The sequence below is a fragment of the Mus caroli genome, unplaced genomic scaffold, assembly GCF_978045245.1.
Source record: "Mus caroli unplaced genomic scaffold, Mus_caroli_1 scaffold_1, whole genome shotgun sequence".
Classification (NCBI taxonomy): Eukaryota; Metazoa; Chordata; class Mammalia; order Rodentia; family Muridae; genus Mus; species Mus caroli.
Window position 1 is genome coordinate 49,671,055 of NW_028227256.1, and position 16,536 is coordinate 49,687,590.

Below are 16,536 nucleotides of genomic sequence, written 5' to 3' on the forward strand. Positions count from 1 at the left end.
GGCGAGACCGGCTGCCACCGGCCGACAGGGGCAGCGCACGGTCCGCACTCGGCTGGGGAGCCCCAGGCTGTTCAAAAGAGAACCTAGATGCAGAGCCGGCTTTGGCGGCGCAGTTATGCTGGTGGTGAGTGCGGCCGCCTGCCGGTCCCGGAGTGGCCGTGAAGCCTGCCACAGCTGGGGAGGGGCCGACTACAGCCGCCGTCCCTCCTTTGGCCCCCCCAGAGTCTACCCGCACTCCCTTGTGCCTGCCTGACTGCGTGCTCCCTCCCCAAAGACAGTGCAGAGAGCACCAGGCGTCTATCAGGTAGTTAAATAGTTAAATTGCTGCCTCTGCCTGCCAGCGTTTGTTTGCCACTCCCAGGAGTTTACGCTGCATTCCAGCGCGCAGCGGAGACTCGGCGCTTGGCTCCTCTCTGTCCATTCGCCGTTACTGAGAAAATCCTGGTTAGTTTCTTTCCCTCCGCTGACTAGTATGCTTGAGTTCAGCGGGTTGCTGCGTCTGATCTGAGGACGCCACAAGGTTCCCTGGTTGCTTCTCATTTCCCTGTCCCCTGTATCCTGTCTCTTGTTAACTGTTAACAGAAAAAATTGTGTTCATTTTGAAATATCAGTGGTTTGGTATAGCCAGATGTGAAAACTGCACTCCCTTCTCTGCCCCATGTGTTTTCTCTTCTCAGGCACTGCCCTGAGTTGTTGGCAGTGAGTCTGTTCTGGGCTCCGGTGAGGGAGACCACTCACTTGGGGCTTCTTCTGTCCAAGGTAAGGAACACCTGCGGGTCTAATTGCCAGGCTCTGATGAGGTCTCGTCTCTGTGGGACTAGAAAAGTGCCCCGACAATCTGACCTAACAGTGAAAAGAGGTAAACTATGAAAAAGTTAAGTGACAGAATATAGATGTAAAAATTAGACAACATTCAAAGTAAGCAAAGACAAGAAAGAGATATATAGATAGAAAAAGAGACATTATATGAGATCTCCATAGTGGTTAAAAAACAGGAGTAAAGAGAGATAACTGACAAAGACTAGAACCTAGCAAAGTGACACTTGCTAATAATACTAGCACTTAGAGATGATCTGTAAGAAATAAGGAGCCAGAAAATTTTCTAAAAAGATAAGAGAAATGAAATGCTGGTCACAAAAGTCAGGGAGACTAGAAAACTTAGTACCTGGCAACAGAAAAAAGAAAGCTTTTGGCTAAAGATCAGAGTGTTTGCTGTTGAAAAAGAAGAGCACTGGATGAGAGACTGTCCTAACAAAAAGAAGAGGAACCCCCCTCATGAAAAAGATAGCAGAAGGGGTGCTAACACAGAGGCTGAGTCCTTAAAAGAGACTGGTAGTCTACCTGTTGAAGCAGCTAAAAAGAGACTGTGTTTTCATATTCCTCCACTGACCAGTGCAAAGCAAGTTTAAAAGGTCCCTGGACACTACAGGTCTTTGCAAACTGTGGATTCCAGGTTTTGCTGCATTAAAAAGATAAACAGCCCTTCGTATAAGAAATAAAGAACAACCTTGGATGGCCTTAGATGCTATTGAGACTGCCCTAATGTTGTCCCCAACTTTGGGACTCCTAAATATGACTGAGAACAAAGGTATTGCCAAAGAGGTTCTTACTCAGAAATTGGGACCCTAAAAGATCAGTGGCACTTGAAAAATTAGACCTGGTGACTGAGGGATGGCCTGCTTGTCTGCACATAGTGGCTTCTGGTCAGGGACACATGATTCGATTGTTTCCCTGGCTGATGGACACATTATTAGAGCTTTTGTTGACAGAACAAATGACTTTGCTTCCCCTGCTAACCTACTCATCACTGCTCTGACATTCTGGCGGGAGGAACTTCGGCTCAGAAGGCTGAACTCTTGGCGCTAACCCAAGCCCTGCGGTTGGCTGAAGGCAGAGACATCAAAGACAAAGAAAAATTCTGGCCCTCCTAGAGGCTCCTGAATGAACTGGGTGAGTTGGGGTACCGGGTATCAGCCAAGAAAGCTCAGCTATGTCGTACCGAGGTGCCAAAACGACGGAAAGCGGTGGCTCACCGAAGCCAAGAAAAAGACTGTGATGCTGATCCCAACCCCCACCACCCCGCGCCAAGTAAGTGAGTTTCTGGGAACGGTGGGCTTTTACAGACTCTGGACTAAAGAAAAAGTCCCATTCACCTGGACTGAGGAACACCAAAAAGCCTTTGACAGCATAAAGGCAGCCCTGCTTGCAGCCCCCGCTCTGGCTTTGCCAGATCTGACTAGCCTCATGGTTAAAGGTAAGCGGAAGGCGGGGACAGCAGTGCAGCAGTGGACAAAAAGCAGGTGATCTAGGCCAGCAGCCTCCCTAAAGAGACTTCAGCCCAGAAAGCTGAATTTGTGGTTTTGATACAAGCTTTATAAATGACAAAAGAAAAGTCTACAGCAGGTATGCTTTTGCCACTGTATGGAACAATATGCAGACAAAGAAAGCTGTTGACATCTGCAGAAAAAGACGTTCTCAATATAGATAAATGAGACTGCTCACATAAGTCATCAAGAAGACTATTAAAGAAAATTTTTCCAAGGTTCAGAGTGCCAAAAGCAATATCAGATAATGTTGCCCAGGTAAGTCAGGGTGTGGCCAAGTATTCAGAGGTCAAAAATTACATTGTGTGTATAGACCTCAGAGCTCAGGATAGATAAAAATTAGTTTAAAACTCTAAGACAGACCTTGACAAAATTAATCGTGGAGACTGGCATGGACTTGGTGTTCCTTCCCTATGCCCTATCTCTTGATTCAGTTTTACTCTGTTTAAAGTCCTTTATGAAACTCCTATGCCCATTACTGTTTTTAATAATGTGTTTAAACCTATGTTGTTAATAATGCTCTGTATGCTAAGTTAAAAGGGCTTGCAGGTGGTACAGAAAAAAGTCTGGTCACAACTGGTTACAGTGAACGAGCTGGATACCCCAAGGACATCTCACCAGTTCCAGCCAGAGATCTGATCTACGTGCACCTGCGTCATGCCCAGACCCTGACTAAATTAGTTATTGAGACTGGCGGTAAAGACTGGGTGACCCTCCTTCCCTTTGTGCTTCTCAGAGTCCGAAACACACCTGGACGTTTTACTTCTTTGACTGAGTCTAGCAGGATATTGGATCCCTGTGTTGACTCTTCCTCACCCTCTGCTCTGTTTACCCATTTAAAGGCCTTGGAGGTTGTCAGAACACAGATCTGGGACCAGATCAAAGAAGCTCATGCACCTGGGACTACAGCAGTTTGGTCCTTGTCAGATGAAATCGCACCGGCACTCTTGAGCCTCGGTGGAAAGGACCATATCTGGTACTGTTAACAACTCCACGCCTCCCACGTCAAGAAGGCTCCTAGCCAGGGTAGAGGCAACCATGAAGACAACTGGACGGTGGCAACTACTGACAATCCTCTTAAACTTCGCTTGTGTCGTGGGGGCCACCCTAAGCCTAGGGAACGACAACCCTCTTGCCCCGATTCAACAGTCATGGGAAGTGCTTAATGGGGAGGGAAACATTGTATGGGCAATCACTGCAGCACATCCCCCTTGGACTTGGTGGCCTGATCTCACACCTGACATTTGTAAGTTAGTAGCAGGATCTCCCAATTGGGACCTCCCTGACCATACTGATCTTAGTAACCCACCCCCTGAACAGCGGTGTGTTCCAGGTGGAATAGGGAACACGTATGGGTGTTCAGGGCAGTTCTACCGAGCTAATCTTAGAGCTGCACAGTTTTATGTTTGCCCTGGTCAGGGTCAAAACAAAGAGCTTCAACAAAAATGTGGGGGGGGCATCAGATTATTTCTGTGGCAAATGGACATGTGAAACGACAGGGGATGCCTACTGGAAGCCTTCCTCTGACTGGGATCTAATCACGGTAAAACGAGGTAGTGGTTATGATAAGCCATATCAAGGAGAAAGAGATCCCCATAAATATCCAAACTATGGCGACCTCCATCCAGATGAGGCCGCCATAGGAGCTTATGGGTGTGCTACTGAAAACAGCCCCCCAGGACCATGCAAAGGTAAATACTGCAACCCCCTACTTATAAAATTCACTGAAAAAGGAAAACAAAATCGTTTAAGTTGGCTTAAAGGAAATAAGTGGGGTTGGCGTGTATCCAGTCCACCAAGAGACCCTGGGTTCATCTTCACGATCAGGCTAACAGTGAGAGACCTGACAATAACACCCATAGGACCCAACAAAGTCCTTACGGAACAGGGTCCCCCAGTTGCACCAGCTCCCCCACAAGTCCCGGCTGTACCAGCTCCACCAACTCCACAGCCCAGAACAGTGAGACCTTCCCTACCGACCTTAGTTTCCCCACCGCCCCTAGATACAGAAAGCCGTCTGGTCAGTCTAGTTCAAGGAGCTTTTTTGGTGTTGAATAGAACTAATCCTAATATGACTCAATCATGTTGGTTATGCTATGCCTCTAGGCCCCCTTATTATGAAGGAATTGCTCAGATCAGGACTTATAATACTACTTCAGATTATTCTCAATGCCTTTGGGGAGAAAGTAGAAAGCTGACTCTGGAAGCACTTTCAGGAAGTGGGCTCTGTTTGGGCCAGGCGCCTCAGGATAAACGGCACCTTTGTAATCAGACCCAGAACATCCAGCCTAGCAAAAGTGGTCAGTATCTGGTGCCCCCCATAGACACAGTATGGGCTTGCAATACCGGTCTCACTCCTTGTGTATCTATATCTGTTTTTAACAGTTCCAAAGATTTCTGCATTTTAGTTCAGCTTATTCCTAGACTCCTGTATCATGATGATAGCTCCTTTTTAGATAAGTTTGATCATCGGGTCCGCTGGAAAAGAGAGCCCATTACCTTAACTCTGGCAGTACTTTTGGGATTGGGAGTAGCAGCGGGAGTAGGTACAGGGACCGCTGCCTTAATTCAGACCCCCCAATACTATGAAGAATTACGTACAGCTATGGACATTGATATTAGAACTATAGAACAGTCTATAACTAAATTAGAAGAATCTTTAACTTCCCTGTCTGAAGTAGTGCTGCAAAATAGGAGGGGATTAGACTTATTATTCCTTAAAGAAGGAGGACTTTGTGCTGCCCTAAAAGAAGAATGTTGTTTTTATGTTGATCATTCAGGAGTAATCAAAGACTCTATGGCCAGACTTAGATAACGCCTAGATATGCGTAAAAGAGAGAGAGAAAGCCAACAAGAATGGTTCGAAAGCTGGTTTAATAAGTCCCCTTGGCTTACCACTCTCCTCTCCTCCATAGCAGGACCCTTAATTACACTTATGCTTTTGCTCACTCTCGGCCCCTGCATTCTTAATAAGTTAGTGGCTTTTATCAGAGAAAGAATAAATGCAGTGCAAGTTATGGTATTAAGGCAACAATATCGGGTCCTTCAGGAAGCCAGTACCCAGCTCTAAGATTAGAGCTTGTCCCTAAAAGAAGGGGGGAATGAAAGAAGAAAAGCTGAACTCTCCATGAACTCTTCAGTTCAGGGTCCTCTTACCCCTCCCATCCAGAGACTGTTCCCGGAGCACTCCTGAACTTTTTACCCCAAGGTACCCCCTCCCAATTGGAAACTGCTTCAGGAACATTTTTTAGATAAGGGGTCTCCTGGAAAAAACCTAGTCCTACCCCTCCTAACTGAAGATTATGCCAAGAACATTTTTGAGATAGGGGCCTCCTGGTACTATCCCAGAATGTTCCAATAGATCGAGTACATTGCCAAAATATAGGACACGACCCCTTGGTTATGTAAAGCCCCTTGGCAGAACACCTTGGTGACGTAAAACTTGCACTTTTCCCCTGGCTATTTCCTATAAAAGCCTGTGAAAAGTTTGGGCCAATGGCCGAATCTCCTCTGCACCTTGCTGCATGAGTTTCGACCCCAGATATCTGGTATATGTGCTTTTTATGTTCTTTCGTGTCGATGCTGTATTAAATCTTACTCTCTATACATCTTAAGTTCGGTCTCAGTGTCTTCTTGGGTGCGCGGCTGACCCGAGGCTTGAGTAAGTGCCTCCCTTTGGGAGTTTTGGAGTCTTTCATGTGCTTTCCCTTAATATTGCTTTATTACAAGTGCTCCTAAGGATTGATTTTTTTGACATATAGCTAAGTTAGATTCTAGGCAGTCCTTGATCAGACCTTGGGCATGGATAGCTAAGTCACTGCCCTACACAGGAATTTACCATTATCTAGGAAGAAGGAAGTTTGTGACCTAAAGAGGAACCAGAGTAGATACTTAGAACTATAGATAGCTGAGTTACACCCACGTACAAGTTTTTACAATGGCCTAGGGGGAAGGTGGACTTTACAATAGACTAGAATAGGAACTATGGCAAGAGCATGAAGCCCTTGCCCCTGGCTTCTAAGATTAAGTGGACTTTAGGTGGAGCTGTCTTTGATCCCAGTTGTTAACATTGAATTCTATCCCAGTTGGTTCCTGCCAGTCCTTCTGAGTTTGCATTCCTCTGTTTTGTGTAAGAATCCAGTAACCTCTTTGTACCTTGCTGGTGTGTCACCCAACTTCCCTATTTTCTTCTATATAAAAAGTTTGATGCTTGATTTGACAAATTACATTCAGATTCTACACAATCTCCTGTGTCGCTTCTGTTTGTCATTCTCCAACTTCTTGTCCACCTGCAACCAGAGACCCATTCCACGCAGATAAGAGACCCAAAAAGGGGATATTTTGTTCCCCATTCTAAGGAGGGACGAAGTATTCACCCTTTGGTATTCCTTCTTCTTGAGTTTCATGTGTTTTGCAAATTGTATCTTGGGTATTCTAAGTTTCTGGGCTAATATCCACTTATCAGTGAGTGCATATCGTGTGAGTTCTTTTATGATTGGGTTACCTCACTCAGGATGATACCCTCCAGATTCATCCATTTGCCTAGGAATTTCATAAATTCATTGTTTTTAATAGCTGAGTAATACTCCATTGTGTAAATGTACCACATTTTCTGTATCCATTCCTCTGTTGAGGGACATCTGGGTTCTTTCCAGCTTCTGGCTATTATAAATAAGGCTGCTATGAACATAGTGGAGCATGTGTCCTTCTTACAAATTGGAACATCTTCTGGGTATATGCCCGGGAGAGGAATTGCTGGATCTTCCGGTAGTACTATGTCCAATTTTCTGAGGAACCGCCAGACTGATTTCCAGAGTGGTTGTACCAGCTTGCAATCCCACCAACAATGGAGGAGTGTCCCTAGACTGCCCCATCCGGGGATCCATACCATAATCAACCACCAAACGCAGACCCAATTGCATGTGCCAGCAAGATTTTGCCGACAGGACCCTGATATAGCTGACTCTTGTAAGGCCATGCCAGTGCCTGAAAAATACAGAAGTGGATGCTCAGAGTCATCTATTGGATGGAACACATGGCCCCCAATGGAGGAGCTAGAGAAAGTACCCAAGGAGCTGAAGGTGTCTGTAACCCTATAGGAGGAAGAGCAATATGAACTAACCAGTACCCCCTGAGCTCGTGTCTCTAGCTGCATATGTAGCAGAAGGCCATCATTGGTAGGAGAGGCCTTGGTCTTGCGAAGATCATATGCCCCAATACAGGGGAATACCAGGGCCAGGAAGCGGGAGTGGGTGGGCTGGAGAGCAGGGTGGGGGGAGGGTATAAGGGACTTTGGGGATAGGATTTGAAATGTAAATGAAGAAAATATCTAATAAAAAATGAAAAAAATAAGATACTAAAATTTTCAGAGGTGTGCATGGTTTGCTTGGAGACTCCTCCATCTGTTTAATCTGAGAAGCCTTTGTTGGGCATCTCTAGGTAGACACTCCTCTAGTTATGCTTGAAAGATGTGCACTTGGTGTGTGTTTTGCTGTGAGCATATGATGAAACTTAATGAAGTTATTCTTTGTTCACTTAGAGAATGTCCATGCACACAGAAGCTGCAGAAGTGCTGCTGGAAAGGAGAGGCTGTGCAGGCGTCATAACACTCAACAGACCCAAGTTCCTCAACGCACTGAGTCTGAATATGATCCGGCAGATCTATCCACAGCTAAAGGTCTGTAATAGTCTGAATGCATTAGGTCAAGCCTTCTGAAGTCCATTGTAGGAGAACATTCCTGGTATTTCACTGTAGGACTGCATCAGCATCAATGATGCTTTCCCGTGGAATCTATTCCACTTACTGTCTTAGGAGACGCCTTTTCCTTCATAAAGCTCTTATATGTTTCTCTTTGTGTTCTGCCACATCTTCATCTCACTGACCTTTTAGACAGAGTTCCTAGAGATCAGTGTACTGAATGAAAAGAAGAAAGAAAAAGGAAGGACATGACTGTCCCTAGGTATGGTGTACAAGAAGGTTTACTGTAGATAAATGGGCTATCAGAGCCAGAGGCAGGATTTTTGGGAGAGTCCAGGAGACTAACAGAGTAAAGGGGAGACAAAAATGGGCAGGGTAACTAAAATGGCTGCATTATATGGGAAAGGTCAGCTGGAGGAAGGACAGTCCAGGGCCTACCTAGCCTAGAGAAATTTAGGTTAGAGGACAGAGTATGCCAGCCACACCCTGTAACAGGACTGAAGGATGCTGGGAGAACCTGGCAGCTATGTCCTCATTCATAAGTTAAAGAGGCTCCTCAGTTAGCCATTTGTCCTAGGTTTGAGACCTAACATACTAGTCTGATCTGCTTCTTCATGACAGCCTTTTGGATTGAAGACAACTTTGTCTTTCCGTTTTTTGAGACAGAGTCTAGCTAGGCATCCCAGGCTGGACTCACACTTAAAATCTTCTTGCCTGTGCCTCCTCCTTGCTGGGACTGGCGTTTGTACCTCCATGCCCCAGGACTCAGCTGTCTTACATTGCTTGGCCAACTCCCCCTTCCTCCTCTGCTTGGCACCCCTTATTCCTCCTAGCCCCTCGTTCTTTATATTTCTCAGTCATCCTTAGATCCTTAGGTAGGTTTTTAAAGTGAAGTGCTTGGGACATTAGAAAAGTATAGGGCTAAAATCCAGGCATGTATTAAAAAACTTGGATTTCTGCATATTAAGTCTGTAGGCTGGGCATGATAATCTCGCTACCCCAACATTCCTCAGCTGAGAGAAAATGAGAATGATGGTCTATCTCTGCCACTGATCTGCACCCCACACTCTTATTGTGCTGATTTTATTACTTGACCTCATGAAACTCCCATCACCCTCAAATTTAATACCTTTGTAAGAACTAGTCTGTGTAAGAACTTTTTTTGGTATAACAGAGTCTATTATACTCTGAAAGACTATTGGTGCACAACATACCAGCATTCTTTGGGTTGATTTGTTCTTTAGACTCATAAATGTATATGACACAGTGCCATTAGGCACTGATTTGTTTACCTTTTCTTAAAACTCTGATAGATATTTCTGGGATATGTTCCAGTCTGTACTTAGAAAATGAAATGAAATGAAATTGGTGGGACCCATTCCTCTGCATGTGTTTTATGAAGGTCACATATGTGTACACAGATGTATATGAATGTATTTTAAGTGAGCTTCTATTTACTATGCTCTCAAAAACCATGATCATCTTTTATGTTTGGGTAGAAGTGGGAACAAGACCCTGACACGTTCCTGATCATCATAAAGGGAGCCGGAGGAAAGGCCTTCTGTGCTGGAGGGGACATCAAAGGTAGAACGCCTGCCCACTGTAAACTCTTACCTCACTACAACTAATACATATGGAAGTGCTTGAGATAGTTTTTGTTTAGTTTGCTTTTTAGAATTTTTTGTTGTATGTTAACAATTTTTTACAAGTTAAAGTTTAAAATATGGAGAATTTGTTACCATTCGAATGGGGATTTTATTTTACTACAAATGTCCAGTGCTGAAGTTTAGATATTTTGTTCTTCTCTTGTGGCATGTCCCCCGCCCCTAGTATCACCAACATCACTGCCATGTGAAGGACTTACTGTTTTCCATACCTGCTGTGTGCAGACTCCGTTACTTTCCTACCTCTCACAATTCAGAGCAGGAATCTTGCATGAGCAGAGTTAGAGTCTATTGTGTAATATTATGATATGATTAAACACACATAAATGAAGATTTGCTTTTTTTATTATTGCTCAATTCATTTTACGCATTTAACTAAAATGATAAATATTTGTTCTCGAGAGAGAGTTTATGAACTCACTGCTGTCACTGCTGGTTGTCCCCGCTGAAAGGAATTTTTACAGTATGTTGCTTCTTATGGAGTTGCTACAGCTTGGGGATTTTCCCTTGTGTTTGTTCTAATTTTATGCAATTTTTAAATTATTTATGAATTTGCTTGATTATTAAAAGACAACCTTTGTTCACCAAATTTACAAGTTTATATAAACCACTGCATTATGAGTAGGAAGGAAATCCATGTAGCTTCAGGATCAGAGTCACATGCTCACTCAGATTAAAGTAACCGAAAGTTAAAATGGCTTCATGGTGGAAAACTGAATTGCTTAAAGTGATGTGTTAACCGAATTGTGGTTTTGCCTACAACATGAATTCTTTAGGTGTGTATGCATTATACATACATCTGTGCCTGTGTGTGCATGTGTGTGACTGTGTGTATGTGTGAGTGCCTGTGTACTTATGACTGTGTATATGAATGCTGGAATACCTGTGACTGCATACACATGTGATATAAAATGTGTGTGTGTGCACCTGTATATCTATAACTGTATGTGTGTGAGACTGTGCGTGTGCATGTTCCTGTGTACCTGTATGTGAGTGCATGAGATACTATGTGTGTGAGAGGCTTTGTGTGAATGTGTGACTATATACCTGTATGTGTGGCACATGTGTGTCTGTGTACGTACCTGTATGCCTTTGCCTACATGTGTGTGCCCACCAAATGCCTGTGCCTGTGTGTGTTATACTTGTGTGTAGTGTGTTTGTGGGGTGTGTGTGTGTGTGTATACATATGTACAACTGCATGTACACTAAGAGTCAAACCTGAGTCTCATACATGTCTATGCTCAATCTCTTAGTGAGTGTACCATGAATATTGTAAAATCATTGTTCATTTCCCCCAGGGAGCCTTTTCTTTAGAGTGGGGCTACAATCTTGTCAGGCTCCGGATTGGAACACCTAATGCATCGATTGAGGTTAGCTGCTTTGAGTTGTGAACAGTTTTTGAAAATGAGTTGTTCTTGTTTGAGTCACTGTTCTGTGATGAAACCCTGTTAGCAAAACAGCTTACAGGAGGAAGGGCTTATTTTAGCCTATGGTTCTGGGGGAGAGTCTGAGACAGGGAGGAATGGTAGTAGGCAGCCAGAGCAGGGAACTGAGAGAGCTGGGGTTATCTCCATCTTTAAGTGGGGTGAGGCTATGAACCCTCAACGCTTGTCCCAGTGATTGTAACTCCCAGATCCTCTCCAAACAGCACCACAACCCATGACCAAGTGTTCAGATAGCTGAGCCTACTGGGGACACTTCTAACATAAACACCACCCACGACTGACTTTATAGTCTTCTTTAGACACAGCAGAAGTTCCATAATTATTCTAACGTATATGTGCAAAGCAATGCATGTGAGTTCTAGAAAATTCTACAATAAGTAGATACTTTAAAGGTGAATGTAATTTAATTTTAATTTATATGTAACTAGATGATTTAGATAAAATTAGTTAAAATAAAATTAGAAGGAACCCTGAGGAAGTTTGGGGGTGAAGTTAGATTCTGGGAGTTGGTAGGTAAGCCTCTAGCTCAGCAAAGGGCAACAGATAAGGGTTTTCCCCTTCAGGAACTATCCCTCATTTGCATCATAATAGCACAGTCTCAGCAGATCTTTCTTAGGAGACTATAGTTGGCTCTTGGTGTCTGACATTCAGCCTTATGGATTCAACTTACTATAGATGGGAAATATTTGGGAAAAAATTTGTACCAAATAGGTACAACCTTTTTGTCTTCTCATTCTCCTCTCGATGCCATGTGGCAACAGTTTACGCTAGGTGTTATAGATCACCTAGAGGAGACTCACAGTGTACAGTATGATACCATCCCCTCCAAGAAACTTGGGCATCTGTGGATTTTGGTGCCTGGGTCAGTTAGTATGCTACAGTGGCCGCAGAATTTGGAGTGATACTTACATGTACTGTCCTCTTTTAAATGACACAAACATTGGATAAGGTACAGGGAAGTGGCTGTGAAACTTCCATGCTCTCTTGGCTGTGTGAAACTTCCTCATGGTGAGCTCAGAGCAAAGCACAAACATAAACCAATGGCATTCATTGTTCAGGATATATTCTCATGATAAGTTATCTGTAATGGTTCTGGAGCCTTTGGATTTTCTGAAGACTTCATTATGTAAGCATGAGTTAAACTTAGAATGACATGCAGAAATGTGATTGGTGAATTGGTCTAAGCTAATGCAAGTAACCAAGTGGGACACTGCTTCCTCTGCTCATTTTTTCCTCTGAGGTCTGGAACAGGACTCTTCAAATGAGGGTCTTGTGATCCAGGTCAGAATGTCTCTATAGCCAGCTCTAAGTAGTGGGAGGGAAAGAACAGAGACTGTGGCCTGCTTTGAGCAGAGAGGTGTTAGGGTTTGTGACCGACTTTGAAGAGGGACTTAAGGAGCCAGAAACTATGGGTGAAAAATCAGATTGTACGCATGCGCGCGCGCGCGCGCGCGCGCACGCGCGCGTGCGCGTGTGTGTGTGTGTGTGTGTGTGTGTGTGTGTGTGTGTGTGTGTGTGAGATGTACTTACAAAAGAATTTTTCTTTGAAAATTTGACATTGGATCATGGGTCTCTACCAAAGGCTAATGTGTCACCAACATGGGTAACTTCAAACATTAAAGCCATATGACAGTTCCCCTGCTTTCAGCACTTAATGACATCTGAGACTGTATTGACCGGAAGCCGTCTTTATGATTTGTAGTTGCTCTTGCCTTCATTTTCTTCTCTCTCTTTCCTTCCCTCCTTAGCACTCTCAGAAGCTAAAAAAGCGAGACAGAATTTGACTCGAGATTTATTCAGAGAAGAATACATCTTGAACAATGCAATTGGTATGTGTGTGATCTGCTCTGAGCTTTGAACATGGAATCTTATGGAAACATTCCTACTGATCATACTGATAAAATTATTTTGTTTGTTATAGAATAATTATATTCTATTTGTTAAAATCAATGTGAAAATGTGGATTCTTGATCATTTAGTTAGCTTTTTCAGAAGACAAGAAAACTTGGGTCCCAGGTTTCTAAACAAAATAAGTACCATTTCCTATTTTCCTGGAAACTCTGGAGTGGAAATTTCTAGAGTCAGAGTTCTAGGTTTCTATGCAAGTCAAGTGACATTTACTTTAGCCAAACATGTTTTGAAAAGTTAAATTAATACAACATTTGTATCCATAAGTCTAGACATAGTAGCAATATTCTGATTTTGCATCAAGTTGTAAGTTATGGTTCAGTCTCCTTTGTGGTTTTCTAGCTTAGGGTCACCGTTCACTGTTTAGAATTGGTGTTGACTCGTGTACTTCTGTACTGTCCATTATTGTCAATATTCCCATGTTATCTAGTCTATGTTTATACATAAGAGGAACTTTCTAGTTTTTACTGATAGAGATGGCTGAGCCCTTGTATTTTGTACTCTAGAGACCAATTGTTGGTTTACTTAGAAATAAATATGGAATGGATGTGTTATATAACTTTGTTTCCAAAATTTCCCAGAAGACTTTTTTTTTTTTTTTGTACACATCTTTTGTCTTGACTACCCTTGGATTTTTCTCTTTTAACTTAAAAATTGTTTTGCCTAATTATACAAAAATTTCTATAGAAACCAGAGAATATGTAATCCAGAGGCCTCAAGTTCAATACCTAGGCGTGGGATGACAGGCAGGCAGGCAGGCAGACAGACAGACAGACAGATGTCCAGAAGAGGACTGAATATACAAGAATGAGTGACTATGAGAAAGAAAGTAAGAATAGCTGGTTAGCAGCTGTGCAAGTGCAGACTGGAAACACAGCAACTTGTTCCACACTATCAGGGAGAACTGGCAGCTTTCACAGTAGCCTTTGCATGAATCTTTGTGGAGTTATAATTTATAGTATAATACCATACACGTTCAATTATTTTTAGAAGATTAACAAGTTGTACAGCTGCATGTGTGTTGTCCATTTCAAGAGCCACTGAACTTTTGAAATGTGGCTAATGTAACCAAGAAACTGAATTTTAAATGTGGATATGTTGTGTGAAGTTTTAGCTACCCCACTTTATGCTCCTGACTGGATATGCTTCCAGCCACCTGCCCAGCAACTCTTTGGATCCGTGAATGAAAGACACACACACACACACATGCACACACACACACGCGCACACACACACACCTCAGTTAATTTTAATATGCCGTGACTGGCTCAAGGCTGGGCAGTTTTAATTATCTGCCTAGCTATTATAGATTTCCCTCTGGTACTCATGACTCAACTCTTTATGATCTATCTTTGCTGCCCTTTTCCTTCTTTCTTTGCGGCCCCTATCTTTGCTGCCCAAGACACTTCTGAGGAGCCCTTCCAGGGGCTGCATTCCTTCTTACCTACATTTTAGATGATCTTCCCTCTGCAGCTCTAAATCTGATCCCGTCTTCCCTGCCCTGCACACAGTTAAGGAGATCTCATCTCCTCCTTTCTGCTGTCCTAGTCCCCATAACTCTAAGGGTCCAGCACTGTCTCTCTGCCCAGCCATTGGCCACTGGAGTCTTTATTGATCAATCAAAAAGCAATTAGGGACAAGAACCTTCAGCGTTTGGACACACAGATTCATGATTGAATCAAAGCATTAGAACCAATATCCAACATAAATTATAATTTAATAGAAATGGTTCCATGTGGCCAATAAGTACTCATATTTTTCATGAAATAAAAAGAAAATAGAAAACATTTAGGTAATATAAAGATAGTATTTGGTAAAATATTAAAAGTATATGTAGAGGAAAGGTATATATAGAGAAAATCAAAAGGTAAAAATTCTATACATTGTGGCATTACAGTCAACAAGGAATTTGGCAGACTCTGGCTTAGTTTCCTGTATTAGTTATTGCTTAATGTTTTATATATGAAATATGCATGTGTGTAGTTGTTGATGTGCGGTGAGTGTCTATATCTCTACCACAATCAATAATTTCTTTTGTAGCTTTTAAAGAACTTCACATACAGACCTTGTTTGTGTGAAGTCTGAGCTGAGCTTTGTCTGTGAATACTTTGGGAATTTCCAGATGGGTCAGAATACACCTCTGTCTTGGTCTTCACTAGTAGAAGTTAGGTCTGGTTTTTCCTCCTAGTCCCATACTCCCAGAAATAAGAGTCAGACTCAAAATACAGTTACAAATACCTTGCCATATAGCTAGACTCTTCTCTGACTAGATCATAACTTAAAATAACTCATATATTCTACTCTACATTTTGTCATGTGTCTGGTTACCAGTGCCAAGGTACCATATGCTCATCTCATGTCATAATTCCAGGCAAATCTCTTGTGCTGGGCACTCTCCCAGAATTCTTTCTTCCTCCCAGATGTCCCACCTCTCATTTCTTGCTTAAGCCATAGGCCATCAGATTTATTATTAACAGGTGCCATATTCATACAGACACAAGATATTCTCTCTACATACATCAGGCGTAGTATTGTTAGTAAACTGTGCCAAAAACCTTGTTCTTTGTGTTTTTATTATGTTCTGCTTCCTCTCTGAGTAGAAATCCTATAAAAGGAAATAGAGACAGTAAATGTTTATGCGATTCATAGAATTTTTTTTCAAACAGGGATATCTGAGGATATATGTTATCTTATAGATGAGGACACATTTATGTATGACATATATGAAACACTCTTATCTAATATGTGCGTGTCATATCTAACTCACATGGCTATCACTCAGTGCCTTCTGAGTTGCCTCTTCACTTAATAGTTAAGTAAGACTGGAGGCTGGGTCTGACCCCTTCCATCTGTGTTTGTTCTTCTTCTGTGTACTTCTCTGTGTGTCTCCAGATGCTATCATTGTACAGATAGTAGACATGCTCTTTAAAGCACAGCTGGGTATGTGGCCTATAAGGTAGATGTTAGTTATTTTTCTTAGCTGCCAAGTAATACAAAACTTGCATGTTTCTGACATAGGCTGAGTTGTTAAATGATGAGTATTTTTACCATGATTGTATATGACTTGATGTTTAAATATCATTTACATTACAGCCCATGTAATAGTCTTGATTTTCTTTAAACATTATCTAAGGAAACTAGAGTATGCATAGTATGACTTTTGGAAAGAAGATATGTTTTAGATATTCTAACCAAAGCTCTCTTTGTTCTAGCATCTTGTCAGAAACCATATGTTGCCCTTATTGATGGAATCACAATGGGTGGGGTAAGTGGACCTTTTGTTATTTTCATTGTATAAATAAGTTGTATTAAAATAATGATTATTTCATAAAAATGAGACAGTGAGTGTAATATAATACAGCTCACTGGAGCAAATGTTCATTTCAGTTTCAGATTTTGGGAGATTTGGGATATAAATTGTATTGGAGCATTTTAGATTTTTTAACCCAAAAGAATATTTTTTACGTTCTTAATTATGCTATAACCTATTTTAATCT

General features: G+C 42.4%; 1 protein-coding gene across 2 annotated transcripts in view; it reads left to right on the forward strand.

Moving 5' to 3' along the window:
* Hibch (3-hydroxyisobutyryl-CoA hydrolase) overlaps positions 1-16,536 on the forward strand; it is a 77,055-nt gene that overhangs the window by 17,297 nt on the left and 43,222 nt on the right. The window contains exons 3-6 of one of the 2 annotated variants that reach the window (XM_021162482.3): positions 7,864-8,001; positions 9,522-9,606; positions 12,880-12,960; positions 16,252-16,304. In XM_021162482.3, coding sequence (XP_021018141.2) covers positions 7,864-8,001; positions 9,522-9,606; positions 12,880-12,960; positions 16,252-16,304 — 357 coding nt within the window. Of the gene's footprint in view, positions 1-3,166; positions 5,939-7,863; positions 8,002-9,521; positions 9,607-12,879; positions 12,961-16,251; positions 16,305-16,536 lie in introns of those variants that run through there. The other variant, XM_085837124.1, reaches the window with a different exon arrangement.